Source organism: Bubalus kerabau, chromosome 3 (genome assembly GCF_029407905.1).
Source record: "Bubalus kerabau isolate K-KA32 ecotype Philippines breed swamp buffalo chromosome 3, PCC_UOA_SB_1v2, whole genome shotgun sequence".
NCBI lineage: Eukaryota > Metazoa > Chordata > Mammalia > Artiodactyla > Bovidae > Bubalus > Bubalus kerabau.
The window spans coordinates 110,249,965-110,271,656 of NC_073626.1; the positions used below are offsets into that span (position 1 = coordinate 110,249,965).

Genomic DNA, 21,692 nt, shown 5'->3' on the forward strand with positions numbered 1-21,692 from the left:
TAGGATGAGTCTTCTCAAGGAAAGTAATACTGTCAAAAGCTATGATCTGATGAGGAGAATTTGGGAAATTATGTTGTGGCTTTTGCTTTGATTTGCTGGCTTGCTAATGGATTCCGGAGATTACAAAATAAATCCTCTGTAATGGTTTAGAATTATTAGATAAATATTGGTATAAATATTGAAGATAAAAGTGCCAAGGAGTAAAGAGATTCATTTTTATGTAAAATGACTTGGAAATATTATTCATTTATCTTTTGAGCACTTTCAGGTGAAGCTAATGGTCCTTCTCCACACAATGAACCCCATTTTTTGTACTTTGAAATTCTACCCTTCAATTATTTGTTTGATGATTATTTAATAAAAAGCACACATCTCTCTCTCTAATATTTTGCAAATGGATACATAGGTTCAAATGTTTGTAATGAATACTAGCTTTTCTTAACAATTTAGAGTTCCGACTTCACATTCCTATTCGGTACTCACAGGTTCCTTTATTCAAAGGCTATATAGGATAATCTTAAGGTTAATATGATCATAATGGTATGACCAATTATAAGTTCATTTTATGTAATTATAATTCCCATATGCTACCTGGCAGGTGCTGAATATACAACTGAAAGACCAATCATAACCCCTCATTATTTTCAGGAATGCAAAGACGTACATTGCATGACATTGTACTGAGAACTGATATGCCAGTTAGTAAGTATCACATAAGAAGGTTGTATAGAACATGATAGAGATACCAAGAAAAAATATCTGATGATGCACATTGATTTAATTTTAGTGGAGAAACTATGTTAATTTTATTATTTCTCCAGGCAACAACATGTTTGGTAATCAGACCTTGCCAATATATAGTAAATAAGCCTTAATATTTGTTAAAAATTACAGCAAGAGCAAGCTCTCCAACTGGCTTTATCTACGCAATTTCATCCTTGTGCATCTAGGTTTCTCATGGGTTAACTAGTAATAGTGTCTACATCATAGATTTCTGTAAGACTCTAATGAAATTAAACATATGTGTCAGTATTAGTAACCTTTAGAGCTTCATATAATGCTTAATCCTTATGGTTGTTAAAACAGCCTTCTAAAAGTTCAATATAATGCAAAAAAAGAAAAAGAAACAGAGGAATTTGATGATTTAGTTTTTCCTTGCCATTCTCTAGCCACCATGGCTTGCTGATTAACGCCAGTTAACTTTTGTAATCTTGTCAACCTCAGAAGGTCAAATGAAGATATTAGGGAGAATGCTTTTTAAACATAAGCTGTACACCATATATGTAATTCTGATTAATGTTTAATTGCTGCAGGATAGAAAAACTTGGCATTATCTATTCTTCAATGATTTTCTTGCTTGAATCATGCTAAATGGACATCCAATAGGAAGAGACAATGACAATGGTATAAATTTATTATGCTCATTTTTCATTCTCCAGTGCAAATGCTGGCCTGGATTTCAACTGAAGGATGATGGTAAAACATGTGTAGACATTGACGAATGCTCTTTGGGCTTTCCGTGTAGCCAGCAATGCATCAATACATATGGAACCTACAAGTGCTTCTGTACAGATGGATATGAAATACAACCTGATAATCCAAATGGCTGCAAGTCACTCTCAGGTATTGAATTGAACTTGTCCACTGATCCAGCCTCAGTTATACGTATGAATCCTTGATTGCATAGCTATTCTTATGGAATTCATTCCTCCTTGATGTTGCTAATAAGTCAAAATTCTCCTCTACTTACCTTGATTGAGAATCCATCGCTCTGACTTGGTGTGTTGTCCACACATTGCTCAGTTTGTAATACCATTACAGTTTGGTCTTGTGAATTATTAAGTGTTTTGTAGATTGTGAGAACAAGTAAAAAACTAGCACTGCTTTCTGCTGTATAACAAGCTCTTGGGAGCAGGTTTGGCCAAAACTATTAAAGAACCTGTTGTGAGAGTGTCCTAATAATTGTTTTTCTTCTCCCTATACCACACACCCTCATATATGTGTGCCAAGGAGAAAACACGTAAATAAGAATAATAATAACAGTTATAATGATGGCAACAGTAGAAATAAGTCATCCATGTAAGACTATGTGAATTCTTCCCATGATTAGACAAGTATTATTAAACTTATGTTTATTTCCAGTAGTGTGTTAAACTTAGTAAGCCTGAAAATTCAATAAAACATGTCCTATAACTTAAAACAAATATGATTCATCAGGGGATAAAACCATGCTCATTAAAATGATGCAAAATAGTATATAATAATAACCTAAAATGGGCAAAAAAATGGTTTTAAGTTGTCTCTATTCCTCTTACTTTGATAATGAGTATAATGAATCAAATAACATTGCCAGTTTCTCATATACATTTATGTTGATGACAACATTTAAAGCAATAGATGTTTTCTTATCTACTTTTATCAAATAAATAACAGGATAGAAATTAAAATGTTAAGTTTTTAACTGATTACAATTTTGCACATATGGAGAAAACAATAACTCCTTTAAATTTTTCATTCCACTCTTACTTATTCTTGGAGTATTCACCTCTGAAGCAATTTGCATATTATTTGAAGCCCATTGTTTTATTTGCCAGGATACCATATTTTAATTTTTTTTGCCAGCTCACTGCTTATTATATTATCATTTACTGACACTGAGCAAGAAAAAGAGATTAAATCAAAAAACCAATCAATATTTCCATTACCTTAAACTTTTCACAAAGGGTTGTGTAGAAATGATGAATGCTAATCATTTTTAGTTTGGGTCTTGTTACATAGTGTATCCATAAGATAATTGTTTTCAATTAGCAATAATAAATAGAAACTAGTAAATTTTGATAGAAACATAACTGTCCTTGAATCATAAATCTTTTGCTAAATACAGGATAGATATTTTTCCCAGAATTTATTGAGGCATAATTGACGTATTATATAACATTCAAAGTATACAATGTATTGATTTGATACACTTATATATTGCAGTATTATTACTACAGCAGTATTATTAATAGTTAACATTTCCATCACTTCACATAATTACCATTTCTTTTTTGTGGTTAGAACATTTGGGATCTTAGCAAATATCAAGTCTTCAGTTCAGTTCAGTCGCTCAGTCATGTCTGACTCTGCGACCCCATGAATCGCAGCACGCCAGGCCTCCCTGTCCATCACCAACTCCCAGAGTTCACTCAAACTCATGTCAATTCATGTCCATCGAGTCAGTGATGCCATCCAGCCATCCTCTGTCGACCCCTTCTCCTCCTGCCCCCAATCCCTCCCAGCATCAGAGTCTTTTCCAATGAGTCAACTCTTCACATGAGGTGGCCAAAGTACTGGAGTTTCAGTTCAGCATCAGTCCTTCCAATGAACACCCAGGACTGATCTCCTTTAGAGTGGACTAGTTGTATCTCCTTGCAGTCCAAAAGACTCTCAAGAGTCTTCTCCAACACCACAGTTCAAAAGCATCAATTCTTCGGCGCTCAGCTTTCTTCACAGTCCAACTCTCACATCCATACATGACCCCTGGAAAAACCATAGCCTTGACTAGACGGACTTTTGTTGGCAAAGTAATGCCTCTGCCTTTGAATATGCTATCTAGGTTGGTCATAACTTTCCTTCCAAGGAGTAAGCGTCTTTTAATTTCATGGCTGCAGTCACCATCTGCAGTGATTTTGGAGCCCAAAAAAATAAAGTCTGACACTGTTTCCACTGTTTCCCCATCTATTTCCCATGAAGTGATGGGACCAGATGCCATGATCTTTGTTTTCTGAGTGTTGAGCTTTAAGCCAAATTTTTCACTCTCCTCTTTCACTTTCATCAAGAGGCTTTTTAGTTCCTCTTCACTTTCTGCCATAAAGTCCTCATAAAATTAAAGTGATTACCTTTTTCATTGTTTTTTCTAATATATGCTGATATTAAATTTGCTCACCAGGAAACTAAGTATATAAAGCATTTTAGAAACAAAGATGTTTAAAATGAGTTTTATCTTTATATATATGAATCATGGTTAGATTATTCTTATTGTATTTCCTAGATTCTAGAACAAATAAGATATTAACGCATGTTGAACAAATAAGAAGGATATAGACTTCTACTTAAAAGAAGCCCCCAGGTACATGGAAAAAGTTCATGTAGGCAGTGAAACTCTTGGAAGTTATTCTGAGAGCATAAGCCCGTTATATGGTTATCAGGAAAGAATTTTCAGATTTATTCTGGCCTAGAGAATTCCATTTGGACTATGTAGTCCATGGGGTTGCAAAAAGTCAGATGCGACTGAGTGACTTTCACTTTTCAGTAGTAGGAATGTTGTTTAGCGGTACTATAGATTTCTAAGGTGAAGATTATACTTCTCAGAATTTCATTTAAAAGTAAGATTTTTTCCCCTCCATCACCCCTTTCCCCCAGTAAATATAGGTTTGTTTTCTACATTTGTGCCTCTATTTCTGTTTTGTCACTAAGTTCATCTGTACCATATGAGAAATAAGGTTTGACATATACACTACTATACTACTATATGAAAAAACAGATAACTAATAGGGGCCTACTGTATAGCACAGGAAGCTCTACTCAGTATTCTGTATTGACCTAGATAGGAAAAGAATCTTTTAAAACATGGATATATGTATATATATAACTGATTCACTTTGCTGTACACTTGAAACTAAGACAACATTGTAAATCAACTGTATTCCACTTTAAAAAAAATGACAAAAAGCAAGATTTTAGCAGTAGATATTTTCCACTAATTTCAAATAAATTAGATAATTTAATATTCAAGAAACTTGAGGGAAAGAGAGGGATTTGGAGTTGTCTAGATTTTCTGTACTGCACAGGTATCTGCTTTCTTCTCATATTATTACCAGCAGAGGTGCTCAGTAGGAATTTTGTAATGATTAATTTACCAGAGGGCGCAGCATCTGAAGTTGCGTGGCTAGAGTAACTAAACTGAAACTAGGCCAAGTTGAAAACCCAAACTACTAAAAGTCTAACATGTTTTTTGTCTTGGTATTTAGATGAAGAGCCTTTTCTAATTCTTGCTGATCATCATGAGATAAGGAAAATTAGCACTGATGGCTCCAACTACACACTTTTAAAACAGGTATGACATTTCCATGCTGATCTGCTAATATTTAATATGCTCACTCCAGATATAATTAGATCTGTAGCAATACCTCATAATTAGAACTTTTGAAGCATGCATGCCTATATGATTACCATAAACTTTGTTTTGTTTGAATTGTCCGGGTCCTCCAACTTGTAATATCACACCATATCAAGGAAAGTACAGATGCAAAATATAATTAATGCAAGGAAAAAACTGTTTTAAAATATCTAAAATACTGTCTTAAGAATAGCTAGAGAAGGTATAAAATTCTTTTTTAAGGTATTTTGTGTGTTAACCAAGTTGCCCCGACCCCATCCATGAGATTTAAAAATAAACATCTTTTCCAGAACTTTAAGTTTCTGTTCCTAGAACTAAGGACTAACATGGGATTGATGATCCCTAGCCTTCAAACGGAGAGGGCAATGGCACCCCACTCCAGTACTCTTGCCTGGAAAATCCCATGGATGGAGGAGCCTGGAAGGCTGAAGTCCATGGGTGGCTGAGGGTCAGACATGACTGAGCGACTTCACTTTCACTTTTCACTTTCATGCATTGGAGAAGGAAATGGCAGCCCACTCCAGTGTTCTTGCCTTGAGAATCCCAGGGACGGGGCATCCTAGTGGGCTGCTGTCTATGGGGTTGCAGAGAGTCGGACACGACTGAAGTGACTCAGCAGCAGTAGCAGCAGCAGCCTTTCAAATCTGGAACTAGCAAAGGAGCAAAAGTATGACTGTAATCCAGTCATGGTTTAAAGGTTATGAGATACATATATTTAGCCTTACCATGGTCATCCCTCAACCCATCTACTTTGAGAATCTGAACTGCTGATCTATTGTGATGTTAAGTTCTATTGTCAGTGTTTATACATACTATTTGGGATGAAAAGGAATGGTTTTCATTTATGACAGAATAGAAATGTGAATTGCTTACCTCAACCTTTTTGTTTTTCCCTCTCAATCTACAGTGAAAATAGCATAAAATCAAATCATTAAACTAGACTGATTATTACATGGGCTAGAGAAATCATAGTTAATTTTAGCCTATCTTTAATTGTCAGGAAAAGTAGCTTCTTTGGAATGATTGGGCTTGTATCTGTCCTGCTGCAAGCTTGTCTTTGCCCCAAAATGTGCAGTAGTGACATGATTATGTGATATTACTGTCTATAACAAGTGTACCAAAAATAAGGATGTTTCACGTTCTCATAGTATGTTTATGCCTGCATGAGGCATTAGATGATAAAGGTCATCCATGTATGGATTTTTCAACAACATAAAGAATGCTTAACTAAAATATTTTTTTTGCTCTCTCATGGGTACCTCCATTCCTATTGTTAGAGTTTCATCCATACTGCTTAGAAATTTAGTCTTACTTTAAGTGCAAATATTTGTTAGCAAGTGTGATGTTGGCTATTCCAAAAAGAGCTGGAATTGCCAGCTTCTCTCTAAGTCACAGACTGAAAATGAAATTTTCACATGAAAATCCAGATTTCTGGCTATTCATGAAAAAATAGGACGGTGAAGCATTGCTAGGCTCACATCCCTGAACGGGCACAATCCCAGGTGGGTGGCAGCTGCCACTTTGATATAAAACCCATGCTCTCAATTCACCAGTGTCCTCGAACTTTATGTGTGCTTACATGTATACTTGTCTTATTCAGGAATGTCTGTGAGGTTTAGACTCTTGCTCTTAAGTTTGGAGGATGCCACCAATATCCACTGTATTGCACTGCCTCTTGTCTCTAATTTTGCACCTTAAGAGATTGGGTAAAATATAAAATATTTTTGAGTTCTTTATAAAAATTAAAATCTAGTTAAAATATAAGAATTAGATAACCATTTCTTTAAGAGATGAGTAATACCCATAGGTATTAAGTTTACATAACTGCTTTAAACTGGAATTGTTTTTATTTCCCCAATGTTTTCTACATTATTTAACTTATTTCTACTGCACGCTCAATCGCTTCAGTTATGTCCCACTCTTTGTGACTCTGTGAACTGGAGCCTGCCAGGCTCTTCTGTCCATGGGACTCTCCAGGCAAGAATACTGGAGTAGGTGGCCGTGCCCTCCTCCAGGCAATCTTTCAAACCCAGGGATCAAACCCTCATCTCCTGCATTGCAGTTGGATTTTTTACCACTGAGCCACCATAACATTTTAAGTTGATATCAAACTTAAAAAATATTGAAAATTATCTTTTTATCTTAAAAGTATATCCCCATACCCTCTGTAAGCATGCCTATACCTTCAAAGTTAGGTGTGCAAACTATTGAATTTCTTGTATTGTCTCTGGAATTGACATGTCTCTTGTACTGACATGTTTATATTTTCTGTTTACAGTATTTTTGCTTGTTTTCAGCATTTCCTCTTTTTAGACTCTCTCTCAAAGGGAGAAAAGTTCTCTTTCTTAGAATACTCTATTTATAAGCTTAGATGAAAACCACAAATATAACTAATACAGTAAAAGTATTTATTGCCATCATGAAAGAACTGTAAAAGAGCTCCAGCGGCAGCTCCTTGCTTTATCTTCCAACCCTGTTACTTGAGACATTTCTGCTGCTATCTTTTTTTTTTTTATCTTTTTCATATTTTGGCTAATATATTATCAGAGATTGTTCTTAATGGATCAAAATGATTTTTCTCTCTGCATTATCTACATCCATCTTGTATAACCAAACCATTTTAATGCACACATTCTTTTAGTGTTTAACTTAGTGGTGATAAAATATTAGACTGTTGCCAACCAGAGACCAAATTCCCAACATCCTCTGGATCATCGAAAAAGCAAGACATTTCCAGAAAAATATCAATTTCTGCTTTATTGACTATGTCAAAATTTTGACTGTGTGGTTCACAATAAACTGTGGAAAATTCTTAAAGAAAGGGGAGTACCAGACCACTTGACCTGCCTCTTGAGAAACCTGTATGCAGGTGAGGAAACAACAGTTAGAACTGGACATGGAACAACAGACTGGTTCCAAATAGGAAAAGAAGTATATCAAGACTGTATATTGTCACCCTGCTTACTTAAATTCTATGCAGAGTACATCATGAGAAATGCTGGGCTGGAAGAAGCACAAGCTGGAATCAAGATTGCTGGGAGAAATATCAATAACCTCAGATATGCAGATGACACCACCCTTATGGCAGAAAGTGAAGAAGAACTAGAGCCTCTTGATGAAAGTGAAAGCAGAGAGTGAAAATGTTGGCTTAAAGCTCAACACTCAGAAAACTAAGATCATGGCATCTGGTCCCATCACTTCATGGGAGATAGATGGGGAAACAGTGGAAACAGTGTCAGACTTTATTTTTGGGGGCTCCAAAATCACTGCAGTTGGTGATTGCAGCCATGAAATTAAAAGATGCTTACTCCTTGGAAGGAAAGTTTGACCAACCTAGACAACATATTAAAAAGTGGAGACATTACTTTGTCAACAAATGTCTGTCAAGTCAAGGCTATGGTTTTTCCTGTAGTCATGTATGGATGTGAGAGTTGGACTGTGAAGAAAGCTGAGTGCTGAAGAATTGATGCTTTTGAACTGTTGCATTGGAGAAGACTCTTGAGAGTCCCTTGGACTGCAAGGAGATCCAATCAGTCCACCCTAAAGGAGATCAGTCCTGGGTGTTCACTGGAAGGACTGATGTTGAAGCTAAAGCTCTGATATTTTGTCCACCTTATGCAAAGAGCTGACTCTTTTGAAAAGACCCTGATGCTGGGAAAGATTGAGGGCAGGAGGAGAAGGGGACAACAGAGGATGAGATGGTTCGATGGCATCACCGACTCAATGGACATGAGTTTGGGTAGGCTCAGGATTTGGTGATGGACAGGGAGGCCTGGCGTGTTGCAGTTCATGGGATCGCAAAGAGTTGGACACAACTGAATGACTTAACTGAACTGAACTGAATCATTAGTACTTAAGACGGTATGAATTTCAGACAATTAGTGTATTTTATGGAAATGAAGAGGGTATGAGGAAGATAAAGAAATCCATTCGGACCCTGGACACCTGTGTCTTTGGAGAGCATTTGTTAGTGGTGACCACTGAGTAAGGATGTAATGACCCAAGAAATTAAAGACAAGCTTTAAAGTTTTGACTGTGGGTTGCTTGAAGTATACCATTTTTCCTAGGAAATTTGTTTTTAACCACAATTTCATCATAGCATTGTAGAAAGTTTCAAGGAGTTCTAGGGAGTAAAACCATGTTTTTTCCTCAAAGATTTTTCTACATATGTAGACTGAAGTAGAAAATATCAGCAATTGTCTCTCCACATTTTATCCCAGTGAAAATAAATCAAAAGACAACATCCTTGCCTTAATTTTTTGGAAATTTTGTGCATAGTTAATTAGGAAGAATAATTTGCTCTAATATCTTAAATTTTACTCTGATACCTTAGTTTTATTAGTTTTATTAGTTCTCTTTATTGTATTAGTAGCAATCTCATGAAGTTTTATAGCATAAAATTATAACAACTGGTAGAACATTTTTACCCTATATATTCTAAAATATAGTTGTAGCTAAGATAGCTATAACTTAAATTCATATAACACATTTAAAAATGTACATGGATTTTAGAAATGAAAATTAATCAAGAAGCTTTCCAATATGTTATCCAATTCAATTCTAGCAGTGCCTTTCATTCCAGTAAAATTGTATAAAGAAACAAAACACAATTTTCTAAATTAATCATCTTGAATCAAAGGGTACAAGTCTTCAACCACAGAAATAAAAGAAGCAAGTAGGATTTTGATGAAACCAATTTTCAGCTCTGAAACCACTGGGATGACTCTAGCTTTTTGACATTATTTTGACCATGCCCTTGACTGTTTTAATGTTCCTTGCATATGATTCTTCAAAAAGAGTTTTGCACTGTTTTCTGTAGAGATTAATAGTAAAGCTGTAGGAAAATAACTAATTTGTCTTGATACATATGTCAGAATCTAAGCTTCAATTCCTCTGCATCCACGGATTTAATTTATTATAGTTGACTTGCTAAGTTTGGAACTAGATTTTCATTATCTAAATTGATTATTATAAAGAATGGAATAGGGTAATTCTGCCAAGACTGGAGATTGTGGGTAAATCTTTGCTAAAGTGAGAAACAAGTTTCTGTCCATATCGTTCTTAAAGAGCTCTAATTTACCTATCTGCATTGCCAGTCCATCACAGAACCCTAACCCATACCTTATTCTTTCAAAGAAAAGTGCTTTTGAATACAAGATCATAGACTACTATTGAATTTATTAAGCGCTCTACAAAACTTGGAGTATATTCAATTTATGATTTAGAACCTTGATTGATTTTGCATAGATAACTTCTTAGATTGAATGCTTATGTGTATTTAGTTAGGGAGTCCTCCAAATTTTAGTGTGCAAATGAATATTTAATGAATCTTTTGAATCTGAGACTGAATGTTAGTTGCATTTTTTTTAGCATTTATAATCATTGTTCTTGATTAGTGATGCCATATGAAAGAAGTATATTTGTATTTATTCATCTGGGCATAGCAGGGTTAAGCTATTTAGGGTTGACTTTATAATCTGGAACTGAAGAAAACAATTGCTTCTTTTAAGACAAATGAAAGCATAAGATTTGAGCCAATGATTTTCAACACTATCACCCTGAGAATTTAGCCTGGCTACGAGAAGAAAAAAATCAGTTTTGCCAGAACCTGCTCTGAGTTCCACACATAGGCGATTTTTAGTCTTGGAAGTCACTGGAAATAAGTAAAATCTAAACAGCAAAAATTTAGCCTTTGCCAGAGTTTTATTAAAAAGTGTGTATCTCTGATGCAGTGTTATTATAAAATTCTGAATTTTGAGAATAAATGTGGAAACTGAACTCAGATTTAGGAATTAACCACCCTTTCCCAAGGACTTCCCAAGTGGCTCAAGTGGGAGTCCACCTGCCAATTCAAGAGTCACAGGAGATTCAGGTTCAGTCGCTGGTCAGGCAGATCTCCTGCAGGAGGAAATGGCAACCGAACTCCAGTACTGTTGCCAGAATCATCCTGTGAACAGAGGAGCCTGATGGGCTACCGTCCATGGGGTCGAAAAGGATGGGACACACTGAGCAACTGAGCACACATCCTTTCCCAAATGCAATCAAATCAAACCACAAGAAAACAAAACAACAAAGAACAATTGCCTTGGAGATGCTAATCCTTACTTATAGGATTATAAGAACTCATAAGCGACCCCTAAACCAATTTGTGACTTTAATGACAACTTCAGAGTAAATATTTATGTAAAAATCTTACATCAGATAGAAAGATATGGCAAATATCTCTGGGGCTTTGCCAAATGTCTGTAATGTCAATTATTTTTAATATATAAGAGTTTATATATTAATAAATTAATATTCAACCCTCAAAGTGAGTTAACACAATTGCAATCTTGATTCAAGTTTTGTTAGCCCATTGGGATGCTAAATCTATGAGCCTTAACAATAGGTCAGAATTAAACCAACCCCTGGGCAATCATTTGTACACCTCAACAGCTAGGAAGATTCTCAGATCCTAGTGAACAATCCTCAAATCAAATCAGTGAAACAGTGAAACAGCCAAAGGAGCTGTGTTATCCATAAATCCATCAGCTCAATTCCCATTCAATTTTGTTACCTGCTAAAAAATGCAACAACTGTGAGTCTGAAAGGAAGGATTTCCTCACATTTCTACCACGTGGAATAAAAAGATATTAACCAAGTTCCTCTTTGGCTAAATAGTCACTAAAGTTTTAACTTTTAAATTCAAATATGGCACTGTGTTGCCTAACAGGCTGCTTGAAGCATGAGAAAAACAGAGACTGTTAGTATGTTGTTGAACCAAAGGCTGTTAGGGAAAGTAAACTTTGAAAATCTTTTTCTGACTTTCATCAGATATCTATCAAAATCTCATCTTAAATTATTGGGGATTGTCTACCTTTTCAATTTAGATGTATACTCATAATAGCATCAAATTAATGTTTACCTAAAATGAAAATCTTTTCCTTTATCGCTCTAAAAGAAAATTTTTACCATATTATTGACTATTTACTTAAACTGCTTTCTTTAAACTCTTTAAACTCCAATATGTTTCCTATTTGGAAATATGCTCAAATAAACTATGCAACATCTTACATGTATGATATAGAGAAAATGTAAACATATGATGCTTTTACAAAGAATTGGTCACAGATGATTTTTATTGTAAAACTGTAACCATTTAGATTCAAAAGGAAATATTGATTCTTATGAATTCTTAAAATATTGTAAGATTTCTGTTAACTATTATTCAAATATATTCTTTTTTATTTTTAGGGATTAAACAATGTTATTGGTATAGACTTTGATTACAGAGAAGAATTTATCTATTGGATTGATTCCAGTCGACCCAATGGCAGTCGCATAAATAGAATGTGTTTAAATGGAAGTGATATTAAGGTATCTAGATATTACAATGATGAGATAATTCAATATTGTATTGGTATGGTTAAATTGAATAGAAAATGTTATTTGATGGTAATGACATGACTCATAGAATGTATTAGGTTGGTTTGAATTTCACGTTTGTACAGGGTGTTAATATATATTTTAAATATGAAATTGAAGATTCTTATCCATGTTTCATTATAACATGATTCTATAAGATAAAAATCAAATTGAGTAAAAAAATCTGTAACTTATATTCACAACCCTATAAAATGTGAGGAATACTTACAGCTTGAATGATTAGTGCCTGAGATTTAATTGTGTTGATTTATATGAAAGAAAATGTTGAGTTAGAGAATTTGAAATTGAAAAAAATAATTATTAGAATGTAGATTGAAATTATAGCACTATTATTTTGCTATAGAAGGAAATAGTTGAATACGTTTGTGTAAAATCATGAATGCTTTGAGTGGAGAGCATCAAAATTAAACACATGTCACATTCTAGATGTGAACTACTCTACTTGACACCATTTCTATATTATTTTGGGTTTTAAAATAAAATCATTTGCACTGTATATATGTAGTAAAATATATTAAAAGAAGTTCAGATTCAAGTAGATTGAACCCTTCTATTACTTAAAAAAATTTGAAGCCATTTATAATATTGTATATAGAGCTTTGGTGGAAGCAATTAATTTTTAAAATATTAATGAAATCTTGAAATTAGATATATACTTATATATATATATATACACACACATATATATAATACCAAAATAATCAGTAGGTTGCATAATTCAGAATAAATGTTATTAGTTTTTTATATACAGCATATTTGTGCATACATAGCCTATATCCTTATTATATTTGACATAGGTTGCAATTGAACACAACTGTTGAATGAATACATTTATACTTCCCTTTGGTTAGGTTAAATATTTAATGTATATTTTTGCTTATATTCTTTCTTTCTTTGTAATAGGTAGTTTAAGTAGGGCAAAGACAGTTGGGGGAGTGTTGAATTAATTGATATCTCCCCCAGAACCTGTTATTAATAGATGATATCAATTATTTTTCATGCTAGTATGGGTGTGCCTCTACCTGTAATAGAATTTTTGCCCCAGATTTTGAGAGAATAAGTAAACTGTAATGAAAATGTAATAAATAACTGTGTAGCCATCCAACAACTTTCTATTTTGGTGTTTCTTTCATTAAACCTTTATGGAATTTCTAGGGGCCTGATTACATATTGAGTAATCTCACAAACAAATAAGTAATTTTATTAGGTAAATTGTTCTATATGTTGTGCTTATCTAAATTCCATTTCAGTGTTTAAATACAATTATGTATCTCTAAAAAAATCAAGAAGTAATTGCTTTGTTCTTATTCTAGGCATTTAAAATGTTAACTTTTTAAATTCTTATTTTGTTAGGTAGTGCATAACACAGCCGTCCCCAATGCACTTGCTGTCGATTGGATTGGAAAAAACCTCTATTGGTCTGACACAGAAAAAAGGATCATTGAAGTATCCAAACTTAATGGCTTATACCCTACTATACTTGTTAGCAAAAGGCTGAAGTTTCCCAGGGACCTGTCTTTAGATCCTCGTGCTGGGTTTGTAACAAACATTGAAAATCTTAAAGCTTAAGACTGTGGATTATGTTCAATATGGTAAATCCTGGTCTGTAGACTTTAACCTGGGAACCAATTAAAAGTGTAAATGTGTAGAAGTTTTAACTGAGAAATCAAAAATACAAATATGACTATCACAGAGAAAGAGAAAATTAAAATGATGGAATTTTAGAGCAAGTATTTTTTAAGATTTTAAACACAGCTCTTCTAACAAACCAATAAGTGTATGAAATGAATAAAACAGTTTTACCCAATTATAATGCCTTTAAATCTTGGAGGAAAGAGAAGCAAAGATAAACTCTTGGATACTGTTTTGCAGCATTTGTAGTAGTCAAGAATGGAGGTATTGCAATTCCTGAACAACTTTACAGCAGGAGACATAAGTAGTGTCTATGAATAATAAATAACAGTGCATTATCCACGCATTCATAGGGAAAGCATAGTGGGAATATCAGGGAAGAATGATATTAGTGTTGGATTTTATTTGCATTTCTTTGTGAGAATGAAGAACAAGTCATCATAAGGATCAAGGACAGCTGGCTGGAGAATGTAGATGAGGGATGAACACACATTTAAGTGTCAAAGCTGCTTGCTAAAGTTCTATATTTTATGATCATTATCATTAACTTTCAATTATGTTATTTTGGTAGGTAGAGAAGGCATATCATTCTCTTTTTTTAATACTATAATTTGAGTGATTACATACTCCAAAATGATCTCTGTAGAAGTTCAACCTATTGAACATGTTTTTAAAGTAACAAATTTAGAGAAAATTTGCTTTTTAAAAATATCACACATTTGCAATAAAAAAGTATTATACTAATTCTAGTGCTCTGAATTTTCTGCTGTCTTAATTAATTTCCCATTAAATAGTTCACGAAATCACTGCTTTTACCATATGCAATAATTAAATTTTACTTCTTGCTAATATAATGTATCTCTATTTTACTGTCTCATGTTTATAATTGACAAAGTGATCATATTATAGTGTGCATGGAGCTTAATTTTAAATATTAATTTGGGTAAAAGCAATACCTAATGGGGAAGACTTGTACTGTAAATACTACAAATTGTTTCCAAGGTAGTGGTGTAAGTTTTAACTTTTCACTATATAATTATGTGGACTATTTTGTTACCTTTTAAAATATTTTCTTTACCATAGTAACAAAAGAGTATCAATTCTATTTTAAATGAAACAGAGTCACAGTGGAGTCTGATTCTATAGATATTACAAGAAATAATGGTCAGATATTGTTTGGCTATCATCATCATTCATTCAAAAGAATATGTATATTTGAGTCATTTGGTATTTTATCAGAAGATATTTTAGTTTGTCCATTGTCCTTTTCTTCAAATCAGTATGTCTGTCTTAGCTCTTATCTCATAATTTTCAAGATGCTTTATTTTCTAAATAAAAGAAGCATTATTTGTTAATAACAGTATTTTGAAATTTCCTATTTATAAAGCAAAATGTATCCTACCCTAGTGAACACAGCTGAATCTAGCATTAAGGTTTATTTCTCCCAGGTGAGAGTTATTAACCCATAAACTGATGCAGTCTGAACTTATCATCAATATAAACCTGCCAAAAGTATCAATTAAGATGATAAAATATTAAATTATTGCAGATATTATGAAAGACTCCTTTGATTCAATTTTAAATAATATTTGAAGTATGATATGGAATCCCAGATTATAACCCAAGAAACAGAAAAATCAGGTATTTTTATGAAATGATTAAAGCCGTGTAACAAAAGATAAACAGATTCTAACAGATAACATTTAATGACAACTTTTTATTCATACTGTTTTCCTGGTTCCCCAGAGTGAGACAATAGGGCAACTTGGATTTTAGTTTATATGAGATGAGCTTCAGGATGGAAATGCCATAGCTGTCTAAATTATTATACAATCTTGCTCCAAAAATGACAGCTTAAATTCTGAGTATTCAATAAAGGTGGAATTAAACTTTTCTATGTCTGATTGCTATCATAATTTGCATATGTTTTGAATATACCAATACTACTACTACCCCTGTTTTCTTGAGAAGTATAATCTCTGTTCCAATATTTAGTGAAGAATAGAGCAAGGATTGTTTAGGGAAGATAAAGATCATTGGAATGTCTAATCTAATAAAGCATCTATAAGCATTTAAAAGGTAGCTTGGGGATACTTTCTTATAATAGTAGCACATCAGTGGTATCATTTTGGATATGTTGGTTAGTAAGAATGGAAAAGAAAATATAAGTAGGCACATCATCTTTCTGGTTATTATGTTAAAATTCAGCTGAAATCCAATTATCCCAATTATTCTATTATTGATTGGGAATCAGTGTACTAATTTAATCATAAATTGGGGTGATTAATATCATATATATTTAGTATTTATAAATAATAATTTATACAGAAGAGATGTATATGCATTTTAAAGTAGAATAGAAAATATAAAACTGTAATATAAAATATAAAACAATAACTATGCTTGTTATTGTTATTGTTCAGTCACTCAGTAATGTCCAACTCTTTGCAACTCCATGGACTGCAGCATGTCAGGCTTCCCTCTCCTTCACCATCTCCCAGAGCTTATTAAAACTCATGTCCATTGAATCAGTGATGCCATCCAACCATCTCATCCTCTGTTGTCCCCTTCTCCTGCTGCCTTCAATCTTTCCCAGCATCAGGGTCTTTTCTAATGAGTCAGTTCTTCCCATCAAGTGGCCAAAGTATTGGAGTTTCAGCTTCATCATCAGTCCTTCCAATGAATATTCAGGACTGATCTTTAGGATGGACTGGTTTGATTTCCTTTCAGTCCAAGGGACTCTCAAGCCTCTTCTTCAACACCACAGTTCAAAAGCATCAATTCTTCAATGCTCAACCTTCTTTATGGTCCAACTCTCACATCCATGCATGACTACTGGAAAAACCATAGCTTTGACTAGACAGACATTTTTGGCAAAGTAATGTCTCTGCTTTTTAATATACTGTTAAATTTGTCATGGTTTTTCTTCCAAGGAGCAAGTGTCTTAAGAATTTTGTGGCTGCAGTAACCATCTGCAGTGATTTTGGAGCCCAGGAAAATAAAGTCTGTCATTGTTTCCCCATCTGTTTGCCATGAAATAATGGGACCAAATGCCATGATCTTATTTTTTTTTTTTTGAATGCTGAGTTTTAAGCCAGCTTTTTCACTCTCCTCTTTCACTTTCATCAAGAGGCTCTTTAGTTCCTCTTCACTTTTTGCCATAATGGTGGTGTCATCTTCATATCTGAAGTTATTGATATTTCTTCCCACAATCTTGATTCCAGCTGTGCTTCATCCAGCCCAGTATTACTCATGGTGTATACTGTATATAAATTAAATAAGCACGGTGACAATATACAGCCTTGACGTACTCCTTTCTCAGTTTGCAACCAGTCTGTTATTCCATGCCTGATTCTAACTGTTGCTTCTTGACCTGCATACAGGTTTCTCAGGAAGCAGGTAAGGTGGTCTGGTATTCCCATCTCTTTAAGGATTTTCCACAGTTTGTTGAGATCCACACAGTCAAAGGCTTTGGCATAGTCAATAAAGCAGAAGTAGATGGGTTTTTTTCCCTGTAATTTTCTTGCCTTTTCTATGATTCAATGAATTTTGGCAATTTGATCTCTGGTTCTTCTGCTTCCTCTGCCTTTTCTAAATTTGGGCTTGAACATCTGGAAGTTTCGGTTCACTTACTGTTGAAATCTGGCTTGGAGAATTTTAATCATTACCTTTCTAGCACGTGAAATGAGTGCAATTGTGTGGTAGTTTTAACATTCTTTGGCATTGCCTTTCTTTGGGATTAGAATGAGCATACTTTTATCTTTAAAATGTCACTTCAACATAACAAAAATTCATTGTCATAGACATTAAATTGAAGTATGTTATGACTGGTTAACAGAAAATAAATCCATCTGCTCATTCATTTATTCAACTCATATTTCTCTAGAGTACATCTGTCACTCTTCTAGGTATAGTATAAAAATAAAAGATACAACCCCTGTTTCAAAGTACTGGTTCAGTTAGTAGGCAGATGAGCAAATAATTATCATACAATGCAGTACCTCTAAAGTCGAGAAAACAGAACATGTGTCTGTCTCAACTGGAATCAGTGAGATTTTCCTGGACAAGACTGGTGAAGTATGAATTAGCCAGGTTATGTGGTCCACTAAAGAGCAGAACGCAATTCAGGCAAAAAGAAGTTTTATGGAAAAGTAAAGACATATAGGAGAGCATGGCATATCCAAAGAGTTGAAAAAAACTCATACAAAGGGAGCAAATTAACTATATATAATTGTGGAACTTTGATACCAGTTTACAGAGTAAAAAGGAGCTAGGAATAAATCAAAATGTAATGCAACACAACAACAACAATGAAACAAACCTTACAAGACTTGGGCAAGGCAGGTAAACAGAAAAATGACTTCCTCAGAATAGGAGGAACATAGGAAAAGGGGCAAATATAAGAAAGTGGGATGACCTATTGGAAGTTGGAGTTCCAAATAATAATAATGATAATGATAATGATAATGATGATCACTACCACTTCTATAGTATTTTACAAATTAGAAAAATCTGTCTGTGTTATATCACTTTAGATGCTTATATTGCTTTCTCAGAATCTCTGAAAAAGACATGATTGTTTTTATTATTATATTTTTAGTACAAATAAGAACAGGTTTCCCTGGTGGCTCAGAGAGTAAAGTATCTGTCCACAATGTGAGAGACCTGAGTTTGATTCCTGGGTTGGTAATTTCCCCGAGAGAAGGAAATGGCTTACCCGCTCCAGTATTCTTGCCTGGAGAATTCCATGGACAGAGGAACCTTGTGGGCTACAATCCATGGGGTCACAAAGAGTCGGACATAACTGAGCAATGAACACACACTCACAAAGAATATTCAGCCAAAATGACTAAGTGATTTTCTCAGGATCATCTAGGTAATATGATATTAAACTAGGAATTTAATTCAGTTTCCAAGATTTGGTCAGCTCTTTTCTCTATTGCATCACATTAGAGTTTACAGTAACAAAATTACCTTGAGCCATGAGCAGCTTTTCCAAGAGTCATCCAAACAAGGCATAGAGAACAAAAATTTTTCCTATTTTGACAATTTTCCTTTTTACAGAATTTAAATTACTATAGATAGTATGAGTTATGTGAGAAATTAAAGAAACTGCATAATAATTACAAGCATGCCTAATTTTTAAATTGGACTTCCCAGGTGGTTCAGTGGTAAAGAATCTGCCTTGCCAATACAGGCGATGTCAGAGACCCGGGTTAAACCCCAGGATAGGGAAGATCCCCTGAAGGAGAAAATGGCAACCCACTCCAGTTTTCTTGCCTGGAGAATCCCATGGACAGAGGAACCTGGCAGGCTATAGAACATGCAGTGGCAAAGAGTCCGACACGATGAGCACAAATGAGCTTTCACAAGCACAGGATTTACTGTGCATCTCTCTTTATGGGTGGTCAACTTCTGATGGCTTAATTACATTACCTTTTCCATACTTAAGCCTCATTACTATACATTTAAGCTTCTCAGTAAGTCTACTAGACATTCTTGTCATTTTACATCTAAAATGCAATCTATTAAATATTATCCAAGTATAAAATTTATTGTAAATAATTAGAGTTGAAAAACAAAAAATGCTTCAAAATGCTTTTCTCTGTGAGGAGAAATTATTGTTATTATCCCTTTTGAACATATAAGTAAACCCAGGCTTGGGGTAGTTAACTAGAGTGCTCAATTCACATGGGTATACCTGATATTTGAACTCAATAATCTGTTTCTAGGATTTTTATTTTTTGGTTTTGTTCTAAGACTCTACATAATGTTGATTAGAAAAAAAATGACAAAACAACATTATTCATGGAATAAGAATTTTATCTTAAATATAAAAATGCTTGTTATTTTTTTAATAGTGTCTTATTTTATTTTTTAACTTTACAATATTGTATTGGTTTTGCCATATATCAGAATGAATCTGCCACAGGTATACATGTGTTTCCCATCCTGAACCCTCCTCCATCCTCCCTCCCCATACCATCCCTCTGGGTTGACCTAAAAATGCTTTTAAAAAAAGTTAGTCTGTAACTCTTGAGACCTGGGCCCTTGTTCCGGCTATCACTATTGTAACAGACTAGGACAAAGCTCATAATATTTTACAGTTTCAGTTTATAATGAAGTGAAGGCCTGAAACTATGTGATCTTCAAGACCTGTTGCAGCATTAAAATCTTTAAATTACACTTTATTCTAAATTCTGAAAGAGGAGAAAGATCATTGCTATCAAGAAATTTGTAAAGTTGTTTTGAAGATAAGATTTATGCTCAAAGAGCTACTAGTGGTAATAAGATTTTCCATGTCATTTTCCATTGAGGTAAAATTGTTGTTCCTTCATTGGTGCCTCCATGGTAAAAAAACTTTCATCATAATATTCTTTAAATCTTTGATTTAATATTCACCTCTGTTGTATTCATTGAGAGATCTTTGATAGCAAAATTATATGTTTACCTCTGTGTTCTCAGTGCTAAGTAATGTTTGATATATTATGACTTTAGTGAATCACTGTTTCAAGACACATTTTTCAATCCAGTTAAGAATGGCTTGGGTATTTATCAGAGATTCCCCACCAACTAATTTATTGAGTTAGACTCTCTGATCTGAAGCACAAGAACCTGTGTCATTACTGCTTTGTGGGTTCCTATGTGCATGATATATGTGTTGTTCAATTATACAGATGATAAAGAAATTCTGTAGACCAGAAAGAGCTAAAGCAGAGTTTCGTAAAGTTTGTTTCCTGCAACCTGCTCTAGGAAAATAAATGGTATTACCCAAAACTATGTGATAAAAAAGGATATCATAGCTCTATCTTAGACAATCAGTATATGTATACCATATTAACAGCTATGAGAAGTCCTATAATTAAAAAGAGGATGCTTACTTTGCTTAACAAAACCATTTTTCAAATATATAATTTTATAACATACCTTGAAAAATGTGAACTGACACAAATCAGAGAAAAATTTGTGGAGAACAGAGGAGACAATATAAGTTATGTCTGAATGAAAATATCTATATAATTGAAGAGACAGGAGCAAGGCAGATGATATGATGAAAGCACAGAAGTGAAAATTATAGGACTATAAATACTCCAAGTAGAGCTCAGTTCACACATTTCAAAGTGGAAAGTCATCTGTAGAAGTCTGTTTGTGTCTCATAATAAAAAATTTGAATATCAAGGAGAGAATTTCAAGCCTCAAACTCTTACTGAACTTACTGAGGGTAATGTAAGAGCTGTTGGACTCCATAAAATATGTTCTTCCTCTTCTTTCTGGTATCTTGGTTCAAGATGATGATAATATTAGCCAAATAAAAAGTTCAGAATACAAACAAAAATTTAGATTTGCTATTACACAGAGGTCAGATTATTTGAAATTCATAATTTACTATGTTGTTGCTGTTATTTGGTTGCTAAATCATGTCCAACTCTTTTTGACCCCCTGGACTATAGCCCACAGTACTTCTCAGTCCATG

At 33.9% G+C, this 21,692-nt stretch overlaps 1 protein-coding gene across 1 annotated transcript in view; it reads left to right on the forward strand.

Annotated features, from left to right (window-relative positions):
- LRP1B (LDL receptor related protein 1B) overlaps positions 1-21,692 on the forward strand; it is a 1,835,261-nt gene that overhangs the window by 1,535,013 nt on the left and 278,556 nt on the right. Inside the window, exons 56-59 of the mRNA XM_055574440.1 lie at positions 1,440-1,623; positions 5,013-5,098; positions 12,395-12,517; positions 13,940-14,121. Coding sequence (XP_055430415.1) covers positions 1,440-1,623; positions 5,013-5,098; positions 12,395-12,517; positions 13,940-14,121 — 575 coding nt within the window. The remainder of the gene's footprint in view (positions 1-1,439; positions 1,624-5,012; positions 5,099-12,394; positions 12,518-13,939; positions 14,122-21,692) is intronic.